This window comes from Microcaecilia unicolor, chromosome 4, assembly GCF_901765095.1.
Source record: "Microcaecilia unicolor chromosome 4, aMicUni1.1, whole genome shotgun sequence".
Lineage (NCBI taxonomy): Eukaryota > Metazoa > Chordata > Amphibia > Gymnophiona > Siphonopidae > Microcaecilia > Microcaecilia unicolor.
The window spans coordinates 358,397,994-358,413,755 of record NC_044034.1 but is presented as its reverse complement, the minus strand read 5'-3'; the positions used below and the strand labels follow the sequence as shown (position 1 = coordinate 358,413,755).

The 15,762-nt window shown below is 47.6% G+C and overlaps 1 protein-coding gene and 1 non-coding gene across 2 annotated transcripts in view; both read left to right on the top strand.

The window, feature by feature from the left end:
- NHS (NHS actin remodeling regulator) overlaps window positions 1-15,762 on the top strand; it is a 343,921-nt gene that overhangs the window by 310,080 nt on the left and 18,079 nt on the right. Inside the window, exons 4-5 of the mRNA XM_030202296.1 lie at window positions 3,848-3,910; window positions 10,210-10,402. Coding sequence (XP_030058156.1) covers window positions 3,848-3,910; window positions 10,210-10,402 — 256 coding nt within the window. The remainder of the gene's footprint in view (window positions 1-3,847; window positions 3,911-10,209; window positions 10,403-15,762) is intronic.
- LOC115469800 lies at window positions 11,583-11,687 on the top strand. The gene has a single exon (XR_003942067.1). It is a non-coding gene; the product is annotated as a U6 spliceosomal RNA (small nuclear RNA).

Genomic DNA, 15,762 nt, shown 5'->3' with positions numbered 1-15,762 from the left:
CATGTAGGAGCAGGGCTTTTTTTGAGGGGGTACTGAGCACCGGCACCTTTTCCATTGTCTGCTAAAATTGACCCACGGACCCCAAGTTTTAATGAAAGAGCTCAGGCCCTACACACCAATTTTGCCTTGTCATAGATTCTGTGACTGGTTGCAGGGGGCCTGGCTATGATGGGGTGGGTCCCTCAGTGATCACCCCACTCATGAAGAGTGGCCTAGCATTTGAGTACCAGCACCTTTTTTGCTAGAAAAAACGCACTGTGTAGCAGTGATGTAGCCATGGGTGGGCCCGGGTGGGCACAGGCCCACCTACTTTGGACTCAGGCCCACCCAGCAGAAGTACAGCAGTGATGTGGTTGGCGGGGATCCCCAAGACCTGCCAGCTGAAGATTCTGGCATCGCTTCCTCTAGGAGATCGTGGGGGATCACTTAACTCCACTCCCTTCACCCTTCCCCTTTAAATCCTTTAGTTCTTCACCGGCAGGAAGCAACAACACATTCCCTGTGCTCACACCGGCTCCGAGCCTTCCCTTTGATGCAACTTCCTATTTGTGGGACCAGGAAGTTGCATTAGAGGGAAGGCTCGGGGCCAGTGCAAGCGAAGAGAAATGATGCTGTTCGCTGCTGGTGAAGACCTAAAGAATTTAAGGGTACCAGGAGGGCAGGGGAGTAGAGTTAAGTGACCCCCCCCAGATTGTCTGGGGGGAGGGAGAAATGTTGGGGGGGGGCAGGGTTGTCATGCCCACCCATTTTGGGCTCAGGCCCACCCAAAATTGGGTGTCTGGCTACGCCCCTGCTGTGTAGGAGGAAAATAATACCACCCTTTTTTCTTAAAGGGAACTGCAATGATGTTGAGATTCTCTTTGAAAAAACCGCTTTCCTCCCCTCCAAGGTGTCTTACGTTAACTGTGGTGCTGTTATGCCGATCCCTATCAGAACACGATGCAGGCAATTCCATCACACACAGTATAAGCGCAATTTTCAAATGATTTTATTTAGGCAATTAAAGCAATTACTCGGCCAAAAAAAAAAAAAGGTTGAAAATTTCCCTCCCATTCATCAGTGGTGCAAAAAAAGAGCAGATCAAAAGAACCGCTCCTCACCGAAATATTTATTCACAACAACAATTAAAATAAACAGTAGCCCTTGCGGGGCTGCGTCAGGGGCTATTAAAACCATTAGACGTATGAATAAGATGTCACCTAGATGATGAAGGCAAACTTCCGACGAAGTCCCAGAAGGGGCGAAACATGGCTGTGTCCGGCTGTTGTTTATTTTAATTGTCGTTAGGAATAAATATTTCTGGAGGACCAGTTCTTCTGATCTGCTCTTTTTTTTGTACCATATTCGATCTTGCGGCTGTCCTGTTGTTGTTTTTTTTGGATCTCCAGTTCTTCAGGGCAAAGTATCCCCTGCTGTTTCTCAGGACAGATACTTTTACGGGTAGTTCAAAGCAGTGTGGCTGAAATCAGCAAAGCACCATGCAGAGATTTAATTCACCTGCAAGCAATTCGGGGATTCAAAAGCTTGCCCACCCGGGGTTTAGTACAAACAGCTAAAGGCGACATTCAAGGAAGATTTAAAACACAAGATGCAGCTATAATTACAAAGAAAACGTATATAAACACAAACACATGAAAAATAAGATAAGTTAAACAAGAAGAAAGATTCAGGGATGTTGATTTGATTTGTTATTTTGATAATACCGCTAAATACCACCGGGTTTAAAAGTGGATTATAGTAAACTGTAGTCCTAGAGGGCTGCAAACCAGTGACGTTTTCAGGATCCTCGAATGAGTGTTCATGAGATAGATTTGCACAGTGGTGTAGCCACAGGTGGGCCAGGCCCACCCAAAATTGTGACACTCTTGCTGTGGCTGGTGGGGATCCCCAAACCTTGCCAGCTGAAGATTTTCTGTCCTTGGGCAGTCCCCACTCTTCCAAATGTCGGCCAGCAGCAGTGTTGCCGATTACCCAGTTCACGCCCCTGCCGTCATCAACCCCGCCCCCGTCACCATCGACCCCGCCCCCGTCATCATCGACCCCACCCCTGCCGTCATCACCTCCGCCCCTGGTGTCATCAGCTACACCCCTGCTGTCACCAGCCCCACCCCTGATGTCACTAACCACTCCCCCAACGTCACTAACCACCCCTCTGATGTCACTAACCACGCCCCCACGGTGCGAAAAACCGCAGCCGGCGGAGGAAAAAAAACCGCTCGTCAAAAAAAAATAGTCCAAAAAACCGCAACCCGCAGCAGTCAAAAATTTCCCGCAGCGGGTCGCGGAAAACCGCCCAATTGGGTGGGAAAACCGCCCATCTGGCAACCATGGCCCGCAGCACTTGCCTTGAACTGAGGCTGAGACTGGCCCTTCTGCACATGCTCTGTTTTCGCACAAGCAAAAGCACTGAGCATGCACGGCCTAGTGGCCTAGTGGTTAGGGTGGTGGACTCTGGTCCTGGGGAACTGAGGAACTGAGTTCAATTCCCACTTCAGGCACAGGCAGCTCCTTGTGACTCTGGGCAAGTCACTTAACCCTCCATTGCCCCATGTAAGCCGCATTGAGCCTGCCATGAGTGGGAAAGCGCAGGGTACAAATGTAACAAAAATAAAATAGATACTATTGGAGATTCTACTTGGAATGTTGGTATTCCACTAGCAACATTCCATGTAGAAGGCTGCGTAGGCTTCTGTTTCTGTGAGTCTGACGTCCTGCACATACGTGCAGGACATCAGACTCACAGAAGCAGAAGCCTGCGCGGCCACATTGGTGATCTGCAAGGGCCAACTTCTACATGGAATGTTGCTAGTGGAATAGCAACATTCCATGTAGAATCTCAAAATAGTAGCAACAGTGGAGGAGTGGCCTAGTGGTTAGGGTGGTGGACTTTGGTCCTGGGGAACTGAGTTCAATTCCCACTTCAGGCACACGCAGCTCCTTGTGACTCTGGGCAAGTCACTTAACCCTCCATTGCCCCAGGTACAAATAAGTACCTGTATACAATATGTAAGCCGCATTGAGCCTGCCATGAGTGGGAAAGTGCGGGGTACAAATGTAACAAAAATAAATCAATTTGAAGCAAGTACTACTGCTGGCTGCCATTTGGAAGAGTGCTGGCTACTTGAGCAGGAGGAGGAAATCTTCAGCTGGTAGGGTTTGGGGATCCCCGCCAGCTCAAGTATTTGGGATTTGTGGGCAGGGAGGGGTGGCGTGAGGAGCAAATGGGTGGGGGGAGGGGTGAATTCCATGCCCACCCATCTTAGGCTCAGGCCCACCCAAAATTGGACATCTGGCTACGCCTCTGGATTTGCATACACTCTTTCCACTGTATGCAAATATGTCGCTTTCATATTCATTAGGGATATCCTGAAAGCACAGCTGGTTTGCAGCCCTGCAGGATTGCAGTTTGACACTTGATAAAAGGGTGAGCAATGGAGCCAAGCTATAAGCAAGCAGCTAGTTCTTAGCAAGAAGAAGGGGAGACCTAGGAATAAGACCGCATACTTTGGCAGACTGCGCTGGGACTTATTATGACAGATTTGCCAGTCTTCTTCTGTCTATAGATGCTAATGACGGTTGCTGAAAAGGGCATCAAAATTTCTGGAAAACCAAGACCCGGACAGATGCCAAGTCAAACGAGGGCAACAAGGGAGGATGTATCTCTGTTTATCAGGTCCCGACATGGTTCCCTTTGAATTGGGAACCTCTCCACTGGTCTGTCTAGTGCTGTTAAAGTGTTTCCTGCATCCATCACCAATTCATTCATTTACAGAACTCATGTGACATTCATTGATTGGATTTTTTAATTTTGCATTTGTTTTTCTCTCTTTGCATTTTATGTTCATAGTCTAACCGCCCTCGCCCGCCCTCTCCCACTGAGTGTTGCCACATGACCCCCTGGAGCAGAAAGGTACTCGAATGGTAGCTGAAATGAGCGTGTCTTCTCTACAAAGCCCTGCGTGCTTCCTCCTGTCCATCCGGCACTTTCTTTTTGCTTTCTCTTCCTTCCACCTCTAATTTCTGCATGTCCTTTCAACAAGAATCTCTTAACTAACTTTTGCACTAGACCCTTGGTAACACTCAGTGTTTGTTCAGACTGCATTTCATTTAATGTCCTGTCTCTTTTTATAGATACTGTAGCACTATAGGATAAGTAGGTGAGTGTGGGAGGGGTGAGGAGCTGGGGAGCGAAGGTGCAGAAGGTTAGGAGGGAGATGAGGGAAGGGAGAAACAGAAGGAAGATTTGGGAAAGGAGAGAGAGAGAGGGGTCAGGGCTGCCGAGAGACTGGGCCCGGGGCAAGGCCCCCCCCCCCCCCGAGGTCGCCGCCGCTCCCCCTTCCATGCGCCACCGGCCCCATTCCCTTGTGTCCCGCCCTCGTGCAAGTTATGTCAGATGAGGGCGGGACACAGGGAGGGAATGAGGCCCAAAAGGGAGGCGACCTGCTGCCTGCAGCGCTTTCACACAGAGGTGAGAGGCGCTGTGATTTCAATGCAGGGGGCCCGGCCCAGTGGCAGACGGTCGACGACGGAGGGCAGGTGGGACTGTGGCGCCGGGCCCGGGGAATTTTGTCCCCCTGCCCCCCCCCTCTCGGCGGCTATGAGAGGGGTTTCCTCCCCGCTCTGACTATAAATGTGAGTCCTTGTTCACCTCCACAAACACACAGCTCTGGCTCTGCCAGTCAGCGATCACTGGATCTGAGGACCAGGCTGTATTTTTCTGAATATCATTTGTTTGCACATATACTCAGGACTGGTCCAACCATCAGGCAAGAAAAGGTGGTGACCCAGAGCAGCAGTTTCTTGGGTCAGCAAAGAGCAGCTACAGCCAAAGCAGAACAAATAAGTCCTGACAGCCACACATACTCGGAGAACCATCAGCACATCTTCAACCAGCTTTTTTTTTTAATATAGAATATCTGTCTGATGATCATGATTGTTGAGTTTATTGAATTTTTGGGGAGGGGGGGTTGTAAGGGTATAGGCTTGTCTAGTGTGCCCAGCCCCTACCTATATGAGTCTCAGGTGGTAAGCATCCCCCGTGGAGTGGAGATCATCTCTATATATAAAAGGCACCACCAACGTTCTAAATGAAGCCTCCAGCCGGACGTGTGAAGGGGGAGAGATATCCGGTTTCCCCATGTGTGTCTGCCCCGCCCTCGCTCTCTCTGTAACACAAACAGTGAAGGAAAACACAGCAAAGCACGAAATCAAATCACTCTCTCTGTAACAGTGAAGGACTCAGAGGGGGGAGGGGAGAGAGGGCAGAAGCCCTCACTATCTCTGTAACACAAACACAGCACAGCAGGAAACTTAACACTGAAGGACTCGACGCCGAGGGGGGAGGGGACAGAGAGTAAAGGGGACAGACAGCACAGGCGAAGGGAGAGAGGGCAGAGGGCAGGGACACACACACTCCCACATGTACACAGAAGAAAACCTTGCTAGCCCCCGTTTCATTTGCATCAGAAACGGGGCTTTTTTACTAGTTTCAAATAATTCATCTGCTGTAGCAGGTCTGTTCATGCAGTGGGGGTAAAACCTTAAGACGTGGAGCCATCAGGTCATTTACCCCGTGCCATTCCTTGTTCTGTTGATACAAATACATTGAAAAGCAAAAAAACCAAAACCAAAAAAAAAAAAGCTGAGGCTTCTTCATAGTTACTGAAACCAAACTAGAATTGAGTTTCAGGTGAAATGCTGCTAGCATGCAGCAAGACAGCTGGTTTGACTGAGCTCGTAAGTCGGGATACCTTTAAATCTAGCAGTACAATTAGGCACACAGGTGGGCGGGATTTAGAGTAGGTATGCTCAGCACAGGAGTCTGGCAGAATCCCAATTTACACACCTAGGAAGCAATTCCGGAATCCAGGCACCTGTGTTAACGCATCTCACATACGTGTAATTATCCAGAATAAGCATATATGTGTGTGCGCATAGCCACAAAAGTGCCAGGGCATTTTAGCACTATTCTGCAAATACCCGTGTAATTTACATAGTGCATATTTGCAAGGGGGTGTAAACATGGGTGGAGCATGGGCAGGGATCCCATTTACACATGTAACTTGCTGAATACTGTATGGGCGGAGCATGGGTGGGGCTCCCTCTTACACATGTAACTTGCTGAATACTGTATGGGCGGAGCATAGGCGGGGCTCCCGCTTACACATGTAGCTTGCTGAATACTGTATGGGCGGAGCATAGGCGGGGCTCCCGCTTACACATGTAGCTTGTTGAATACTGATTGGGCGGGGCTCCCACTTACATATGTAACTTGCTGAATACTGTATGGGCGGAGCGTGGGTGGGGCTCCCTCTTACACATGTAACGTGCTAAATACTGTATGGGCGGAGCATGGGTGGGGCTCCCTCTTACACATGTAGCTTTCTGAATACTATATGGGTGGAGCATAGGCAGGGCTCCCTCTTACACATGTAACTTGCTGAATACTGTATGGGCGGAGCATGGGTGGGGCTCCCTCTTACACACGTAACTTGCTGAATACTGTATGGGTGGGGCTCCCTCTTACACACGTAACTTGCTGAATACTATATGGGCGGAGCATGGGTGGGGCTCCCTCTTACACATGTAACTTGCTGAATACTGTATGGGCAGAGCATGGGTGGGACTCCCTCTTACACACGTAAATTGCTGAATACTGTATGGGCGGAGCATGGGTGGGGCTCCCTCTTACACATGTAACGCTGAATACTGTATGGGTGGGGCTCCCTCTTACACACGTAACTTGCTGAATACTGTATGGGCGGAGCATGGGTGGGGCTCCCACTTACATATGTAGCTTGGTGAATACTTTGTGGGCGGCTTAGTAAACAGGGCCCTTAGGCCTTTGTTTGTCTTTGTAAAATAGACCAAAACTGGGCACCTGTGCGGCCTTCACAGCAAAGCAACCTATGTGTCTTTACAATAATTAGCCTTCTCACTTTTATTTCTTAAAGTTATAGCAATGCATTACTCAGTGTCCAACATTCACCAATGCATTGCAAAACTTTTCAGAACTTCTGTACATGCCACAGGCTTGCAAATCTGCTTCTTTCGTTTTAGGGGAATAAAATGGGCCCTGTGGCCAATAGCCGGTGCTAATTGTTAATAAACGACCCCATCTGTGACCCAAACACTTATTAAATAAGACGTTAATGAGGACACACTAGCAGTGCATATCACGGCACCAAACCGAGAGCTTTGATTTGCCGATGTGCTGCTGTTCAGTCAGTCTGTGTCGCCTAGTCATTTAAAACCCATTTGTTTGCCTGGTTCATTACATCACAGTGAAGTAGGTTTAAAAAAACGCAGGTTGATTCTTCCTGGGCGCCGACACCATTAGATGGATCGCCACGTTATTGTTTGAATCCGAGCTCCAGCTCTGCATGTTACGACAAAGGCTTTTATCAACGAATGACCCGCTTAATGTTAGAATAAGTCCTCTTCACCCAATTATTCCAATTTCACAAGCGGAAAGATCGGTGGATGCCTGGATTCTCCTCCCAGCGCAGGTGGTAGAGGCAAAAACCAGTCCTGGAATAAGCAGAGGGGATCCCTTGCCGAGGAGAAGCCAAGGCAAAAGCCGTGTACTGGAACAGGCATAATTAGATCAGATTGGGCCTAGCAGGGTCTATCCACACTAGGTTTCTCTGTTCTGGTTAGTTCTTGCGTTTGGGTACCAAAGCGGAGCTTGTAGCCTTGGGTCAGTGGTTGCGTAGGCTGTGTTTTTTATTTCCTGTCCAGTCGCTACCCTTCTCTTTGTCCTGCCATCCATTGTTACTCAGCCAAGGGAGCAGCAAGAGAGAGAGCAGTCTCTGGTTTTATAACACCCCCCCCCCCCCCCCCAGCCCTTCCAGGCACCAAACTCGGGTTTTTTTGTAGAAGTTTCCTAGGAAACAAAGTCTTTTGTGCTGGAAGTTTATGTGAGCTATTCACTTCTGCCGGGAACCCCCACAAAAGCTGAAGAGAAGAGGCAAGGGAGAAGGGGGAAAGCAAAATTAAGGTTTCAGTGTTTCGGAAAACAGACAAAATATTTTTCTTGGGGACAAACAAGTCCTTTGGGTGTTTCCCCCCCCCCCCCCCCTCAAACCACAGAAGGTAAGCAACCGCTCTCTGCGTCCTGAAACGGTTTTCATTTTGCGTTCACTGGTGCAATCTAACTGGATCAGTTGACTTTATGTTGATTTCTTGCGGCACAGATGAGGAGCTGAAAATATCGGGAACATGAAAAAAATAAGCAAATAATTTGGTGGCCATTCAGTAATGAGAAGCCGACGTTGAACAAGAAAATGAGCAAAAGTAACCAGAGTAATTGAGGATCAGCGAAGCCAGGGTTCAAATCTCATGTCTCCCACCGATTCTCCTTGTGCGAGTCACTTCACCCTCCGTTAAGCTTGGTACAATTTTGACTGTAAGCCTTCCCTGCTTGTAACTCCCTTGGAAAGGCAAAATCAAAATTTAAAAACCATCACGTCAGTGATATGATGTTGGAGAAAACGAGGGTGGCCATGGGGATAAGAACCAGCAGAGAGAAGTGTCAGAGCTGCTCACCACCACTAGCTTAGAGGTAAGCCACAGTTCAAACGTTGAGGGTGTCTTTTACTAAGGTGCGCTTACGTTTTTAGCACTCGCTAAAATTGTGAGCGCACTAAACGTTAGAGACACCCATAGGAATGCATCAGCGTTTCTAGCATTTAACGCGCCCTAAAAACGTGAGCGCGCCTTAGTAAAAGACCCTCTGAGTTTGGGAAGGGGGTTGTTTGCTGGCCTGGGGAAGCCTAAATTTATTTGCTGGAAAGCAGGATGGGTTCTACCTGTGACGGGTAAATGTGCATTCCTTAGGTTCTGAGCAGAAAGATGGCTTCCATGTCTCTACCTTTCTGTAGGATGATGGTTCGCTCAAGGCTAAAGTGGAACGACAGATGCGTCTTGGGTTCACTTGTCTCGAGATAGACCTGGCATGACTTTTTTCCTGCTCTTACCTTCTGTTCTCTGTCCTTGCTTTTCTCGGTCTCTGCCTTTATTTGTATGATGTTTGCCTATGGCTTGTACTTACAATTCTGTACAAAGTAACTTACTCGTAACTTGAAATGCTTTGTCCTTTTTTTTCTCCAGTAAATTGATTGGGAAAACTCAAAAAGGCCTGCGTATTGCCATTTACACCGGTATAACAACTGATTTATGGGTCCTTTTACTAAGGCGCGTGAGCGTCTACGCGCGCCAAAATGGAGTTACCGCCCCGACTACTGTGTAGCTCTTGCGGTAATTTCATTTTTGGCGCACGTCTGAAAAAGATTTTTTTTAAATTTTTCGGACGCTCGCAACAGATGCGCACCAAGTGGCATTTCACGCACGTGGGTCATTACCGCCTGGATTCTTTACCGCTAGGCCAATGGCTGGCGGTAAGGTCTCAGACCCAAAATGGACGCTTGGCAATTTTCATTTTGCCGTACGTCCATTATCGGCAAAAAAAAAAAAGGCCTTTTTCACAGGTGCGCTGAAAAATAGATTGGCACACGCCCAAAACCCGCGCCTACACTACCGCAAGCCATTTTTCAGCGTGCCCAGGTTTTATGCCATGTTTCCCATTGAAAAATACAATACACTGCGTTTTTTACTGCTGGATATGGCGCACTGTTTGCAGTAGCCTGAATTTGTATCGATGAAATTAAAGTCTTATTTCAAGCAGATCAGTCAAGGCGATGGGTGGCTGCTACTTAATCATGAATATACATATATATTTTCTTTATTATGTTAACCAACGCTCCATAGAGGCGGACTCTGTCATTCCATAGTAACAATTTGGTCTAACTTTGAAGCGTTAAAGGAGATTAAAACACATTATGCCCCCATGCAATGAAATTCTTTGCTTGTTCCCTGTGCTCTCGCTTCCTCTCGATCAAGTTTCTGTTAAAGCGAGTGTGTTAAACGCGTGGCCTGCAGGAAACTTCAGTGCAGCCCATGTCGTAGTATCTGATGTGCGTTCTGAATTTAACTTCTAATTAATTATGTAATGTACATTTGGTTCCTAAGTAATTGTAATGGGGAGAATAGGAGGATGAATGTTTTAATGCAGCCTATCAATGAATGTGCGATGCCATAACGGCTCATTAGTCATGAGTTTGACATACCTGCATTAATTTATTAATATGATGGAGTATAAATGTTTGATGTTCTACTGTAACCCCTTGTTTTTGAATCTGCTCGTTGCAGTCGCATCCGCCACCAGAGGATGGCACAGATGTCATGCTAGGGCAGAGACCGAGAAATCCAGTACCCAATATCCCATCAACACTGGATAAGCAAACGAACTGGAGCAAAGCTCTCCCCCTCCCAACTCCGGAGGAGAAGATGAAACAGGAGTCCCAAGTGATTACGTCCTGCGTTATTCCCATCAACGTCACTGGTACAGTACTGATATTCTTGTGGCTGAGAGCAGATCATGTAGCTGGTGTGATCGAATATTTAGGAAACGAGGCGCAGTGAGCTGCCTTGCGATCAGAGGCGTAGCCAGATCTCGACGGATGGGGGGGCAGAGACAAAGGTGGGAGGGGCACATTTCGGCTTCCTCCCCGCTGTTGCCTTCTCTCTGCCACTTTGCCCCCTCCCCTGTGGCCGCTACCTCCCGCCCCCTCGCTGCTTCCGCTCCCACTGCCGCTCCCCCCCTCTACTGCCACTGCGAAGGTACCTTGGCTGGCGGGGTTCCCCAACCCCCACCAGCTAAAGCGTTTGACCTGCGCTGGTCTCACATTGCCTGGCACCCTGTCCTGTTTTCAGTCGCTGTGCACGCTCGTTTTAATGATTACCAACGCGCCGGAGACCGGCGCTGAAGAGGACTTCAGCTGGCGGGGGTTGTGGACCCCCACCAGCAAAGGTACCTGATGGTGGCGGTGAGGGGGGGGTCGAATGTGGAGGGGGAGGGCCGGCGGCAGGGGGGCCAGGGCTAAATCTGCGGGGACCCATGCCCCCGTGGCCCCACCTAGCTACGCCCCTGGACAACAGGCTTAGTCTATAGCATTATTATTAGAGCTGATGAGGTCTTAAGTGAGACACAGCCTCTAAGTCCCTGTGCATCTTATTGACAGGCTTTAGAGACAGATTTGCATATCAAAAATGTGTTACAGATAACGTATACGATTTTTTCTGATTTATTGATTTACTCAATTAGGGTGGCTCAGGGGTCCTTTTACTAAGGCGCGCTGAAAAATGGCCTGCACTAGTGTAGGCGCGTGTTTTGGGCGCGCGCAGATCTATTTTTCAGCGCACCTGTAAAAAAGGCCTTTTTAAACATTTTTGCCAAAAATGGACGTGCGACAAAATGAAAATTGGTGCTTGTCCATTTTGGGTCTGAGACCTTACCGCCACCCATTCACTTAGCGGTAAGGTCTCACGCGGGAACCGGGCGGTAAAGGTCTACGTGCGTAGAATGCCGATTACTACCCGGTTTTCGGATGCACGTAAAAAATGAAATTACCACCAGTAACTCCAAATTGGCGCATGTTGGGTGCACGTAGGAGCCTACCCAGCTTAGTAAAAAGGCCCCTCAGAGCCCTTAAGAGGGTGACGTTCAAAGTCCTTTCCACACTGCTTGCTTCGGCATCACATACACTAAAACTGGAACGATACAGAGAAGATTGGCATGGCCCCTGCGCAAAGATGACATTCAAATTCGTGAAATGTTGCATATTTAAAAAAAAAAGTCTTTTCCACAGTTAAAGTGTTTACCTCTGCAAATGGGCCTTTACACCATTGCGTAGCTGATATGTGAATAAATGCGTTGACTGTAGGAATTCCCAAGGATGGGGTTTGAGGTGGACAGGTACCTTTGAAAACTGCCTAGCTGATATGTGACTAAAAGTCTGTGAATACAGGTTGTATACAAAGAATTCCACTGCAGTGATAGTAGAAGTTCCCAGGTATGGGGGTTTGCAGGTGCGCACATAGCTTTCAAAATTAAAGTATATGTCTGCAAATGAAGCTATATATTACAATAACGCAACTATGTATCAATGCGATTGTGCTCGGCAGCAATAATTCAGACCCCTGATGACGTTCGGGTAGAGCGAAACACGGCACCGTGTCGGGTCATAAAGGATCGAAAAGTGCTTGTGGAAGTTTGCACATGATTAGAGGGTCATGCAAGATCAAGACAGTTGATGAAGATTTGTGTTTGATAAGAGGATCCATTGAAGTACAACCGTGAGCTCACGGGTTCCAGACCTCACATACTGCTTGATGAGTATAGCAGAGTCCACTAAATGTGAACGGAGCGGCTAATAATCAGAACTGAATCAGTTGATTATAAGAACTGTTGGGGAAAACTCTGCAAACACATTGATATGTATAGAGAACGAACGATGACTATGGATTGAGCAGTTAGAAGTACGAGATGCGATAAGTACTACTACTACTACTTAACATTTCTAAAGCGCTACTAGGGTTACGCAGCGCTGTACAGTTTAACAAAAAGGATAGTCCCTGCTCAAAGGAGCTTACAATCTAAAAGGCGACATGTCAAGTTGGGGTAGTCTAGATTTCCTGAATAGAGGTATGGTGGTTAGGTGCCGAAGGCGACATTGAAGAGGTGGGCTTTGAGCAGTGATTTGAAGATGGGCAGGGAGGGGGCCTAGCGTATGGGCTCAGGGAGTTTATTCCAAGCATGGGGTGAGGCGAGGCAGAAAGGGCGGAGCCTGGAGTTGGCGGTGGTGGAGAAGGGTGCTGAGAGGAAGGATTTGTCCTGTGAGCGGAGGTTTCGGGTAGGAACGTAAAGGGAGATGAGGGTATAGAGGTAAGGAGGGGCTGCAGATCGAGTGCATTTGTAGGTGAGTAGGAGAAGCTTGAACTGTATGCGGTACCTGATCGGAAGCCAGTGAAGTGACTTGAGGAGAGGGGTGATATGAGCATATCGGTCCAGACGGAAGATAAGACGCGCAGCAGAGTTCTGAACGGATTGAAGGGGGGATAGATGATTAAGTGGGAGGCCAGTGAGGAGTAGGTTGCAGTAGTCAAGGCGAGAGGTAATGAGAGAGTGGATGAGAGTTCGGGTGGTGTGCTCAGAGAGGAAAGGGCAAATTTTGCTGATGTTATAAAGAAGCGACAGAGATTGTGTAACAATCTGTGGTTCAGTTAGGTAGAGAGATATTGTCTATGTATTAAATTTTGATAGTGGCAGCCTGTGAGGATTCTGTGGATGTCAGCACTTTGATAAAGATATTTTGTATAGGAGAATGTAGGATGAAACTTGTTGAATGGCTATGTTGAAATGTGGAATGAAAGACTATGGATTTTGTGTGATTAATGAGTGAGTTTAAATATTATGTACTCAAGGTTTTATATATTACGATAGAGTGATTAATAAACAAAAACTTTTTGCATTGATACATTGTTGCGTTATTGTAATATATTGAGCATTTGTTGCAACTATAGTGGAATTTATTTAACCCTGTGTTTTCAACATTGCAAATGAGCCTAGAAAAGCCACGTGCCCCCAAAACAGGTATAGCTGTAAGCACATAGGTGGCAATTTTATACATTGGTGCATTTTAGGTACCACAAGGAGCGCGCTTGCCCCCGACTTCTATATAGCGCTTCTAGACATCCACACCGAAATCCAAGCGTATTAACCGTGTGCTTACGTTAATTGGCTTAACAAGCCAATCAGCGTTGTTAACAGCACTTAAAAAGCAATAACGAGCACTCATTGACAATAATTAGAATTTACACGCACAACGCCCTAAGCGTAATCTGTAACGTGCTGCGCCTAAATTTTAATGCGCACAGGCAAAAAGGGGCGTGGTTATGGGCGGAGAAATGGGCATTTCAAAATTTACGCACGTAGTTATGGAGTCTGGCCCTCTGCGCTTAAATCTACGTGCCGGGATGTATGCCACATTATCGTTGGTGTAAATGGAGACGCGTAGTTTTAGGCGCTGTGATATCAACTAAGCATATTCTGTATACCGTGCCTAAATCTAGACGCCACTTATAGAATACGCTTAGGCAGAAATGTTTTCCATGTGGATTTTCTCAGCGCCATATATAGGATCTGGTCCTGAGCACCCAATTCTCTAACAGCTTAAAGGTGCATCTAAGACATTATAGAATACTAGTGGAACCATGACCGTTTCCTCAACAATGAAACGGGAAGGCTGTCATGTAAGCTTTTTTTTTCTCTCTCCCCTGCCCTCCCCTTCATGACCAGCGATTCTTCCCTCCCCTCCCCTCCCCTCCATGTCCAGTGATTCTCCTCTTCCCTGCCCTCCCATCTGTGTCCCGCGATTCTCTCCTCTACTATCCTCCCATCCCAACCATGTCCATCAGTTCTCCTCTGCCCTGCCCTCCCTTCCCATTCCCTTCCCTTCCTCCCTCCCTCCCCTTGATGTCCCGCGATTCTCTCCTCCCCTCGATTTGTACCTGAACATTCTCTGGCTGGCTGGCACTGGCTTCCGTTCCGTTCGTAACATTCCTCCTGACGTCAGCTCGCCTCCATCGTTCCATTCCCTCTTACTGTTCCGCCCTCTAACGTCATTACGTCTTGACGCGAGGGCGGGACAGTGAGGGGGAATGGAACGCTGGAGGCTGGCTGACGTCAGGAGATGTTATGAACCAAGGCAGCCAGACACGGAACGTTGGAGGTGCAAATTATTATATAGGATTAACGCAAATCCGCATTGTCATTCCAAACGTTAGGTGTGTCTTTTTATGACAAGTCATTGGCTGGCATAAGTGCAAATTCACACAACTGTTACTATGCTTTAGGTCGCAGGCATCGCATGACAACACAGCCATGACCCACCCATGCTTTGCCCACAGGCACGTCCCTCACCTCCATGCGCTAAGGAGCCCTTTTACTAAGCCGCGTAAGCATCTATGCGCAGCTAACCTGCACCAAAATGGAATTACCGCACGGCTACCGCATGGCTCTTGCGGTAATTTCATTTTTGCTGCACATCCAATACGCGCGGCTGAAAAATAATTTCGGACGCGCGCCAAGTGGCATTTGGCGCATGTAGGTTATTACCGCCCAGTTACCATGCGAGACTTTACCGCTAGGTCAATGGCTGGCAGGAAGGTCGTAGACCCAAAATGGACGCACGGCAATTTTGATTTTGCCGCACGTCCATTTTCGGCAAAAATTTTAAAAAGGCCTTTTTTACAGGCGTGCTGAAAAATGGATTGGCGCATACCCAAAACCCGCGCCTACACTACCGCAAGCCAGGAAATACTGATTTTTTTTTTTGCTGGGGCAGGATAACGAAATTTCTGTCCGAGATAAGATGGAAAAGATGTTGGAAGGAGATGTTACAGGCTTAGAATCAATCTCATTGTTTTATAAGGTTCTTAGCAATTATTTGCTCTTAGCTGCTAACTAGTCACAGCTGCTGAAGGTTTTCTTTTAAGAATTATGGGCTGGGGAGCTCTACTAACATTGATCAAATCCAGGCCATAAATGTCCTTGTGAGTGCTCCTTCAGACAGGAATCTACGAAAATTCAAGACTCCTGATGCAGGCCTGTAGGCCGAAACTCAACAGTTGTGTCGAGTCTTTTCTTCAATAAAGAAGTTTTTATGATATTGTCTCCAGGATTTGTATTTCCATGGTCAAACATCCCACTTTTTACCTATAACCATAGTTCTTGAGTCATGGAGTGGAGAATGAGGAGATTCTTTGAGGGGACTTAGTAAGATTAGATTATTCTCACAAATTCTGGGTACAGTGTCGAAGAAGGGCAACCTTCGAAAGCTAATCAAGAAATGTATTAAGTTA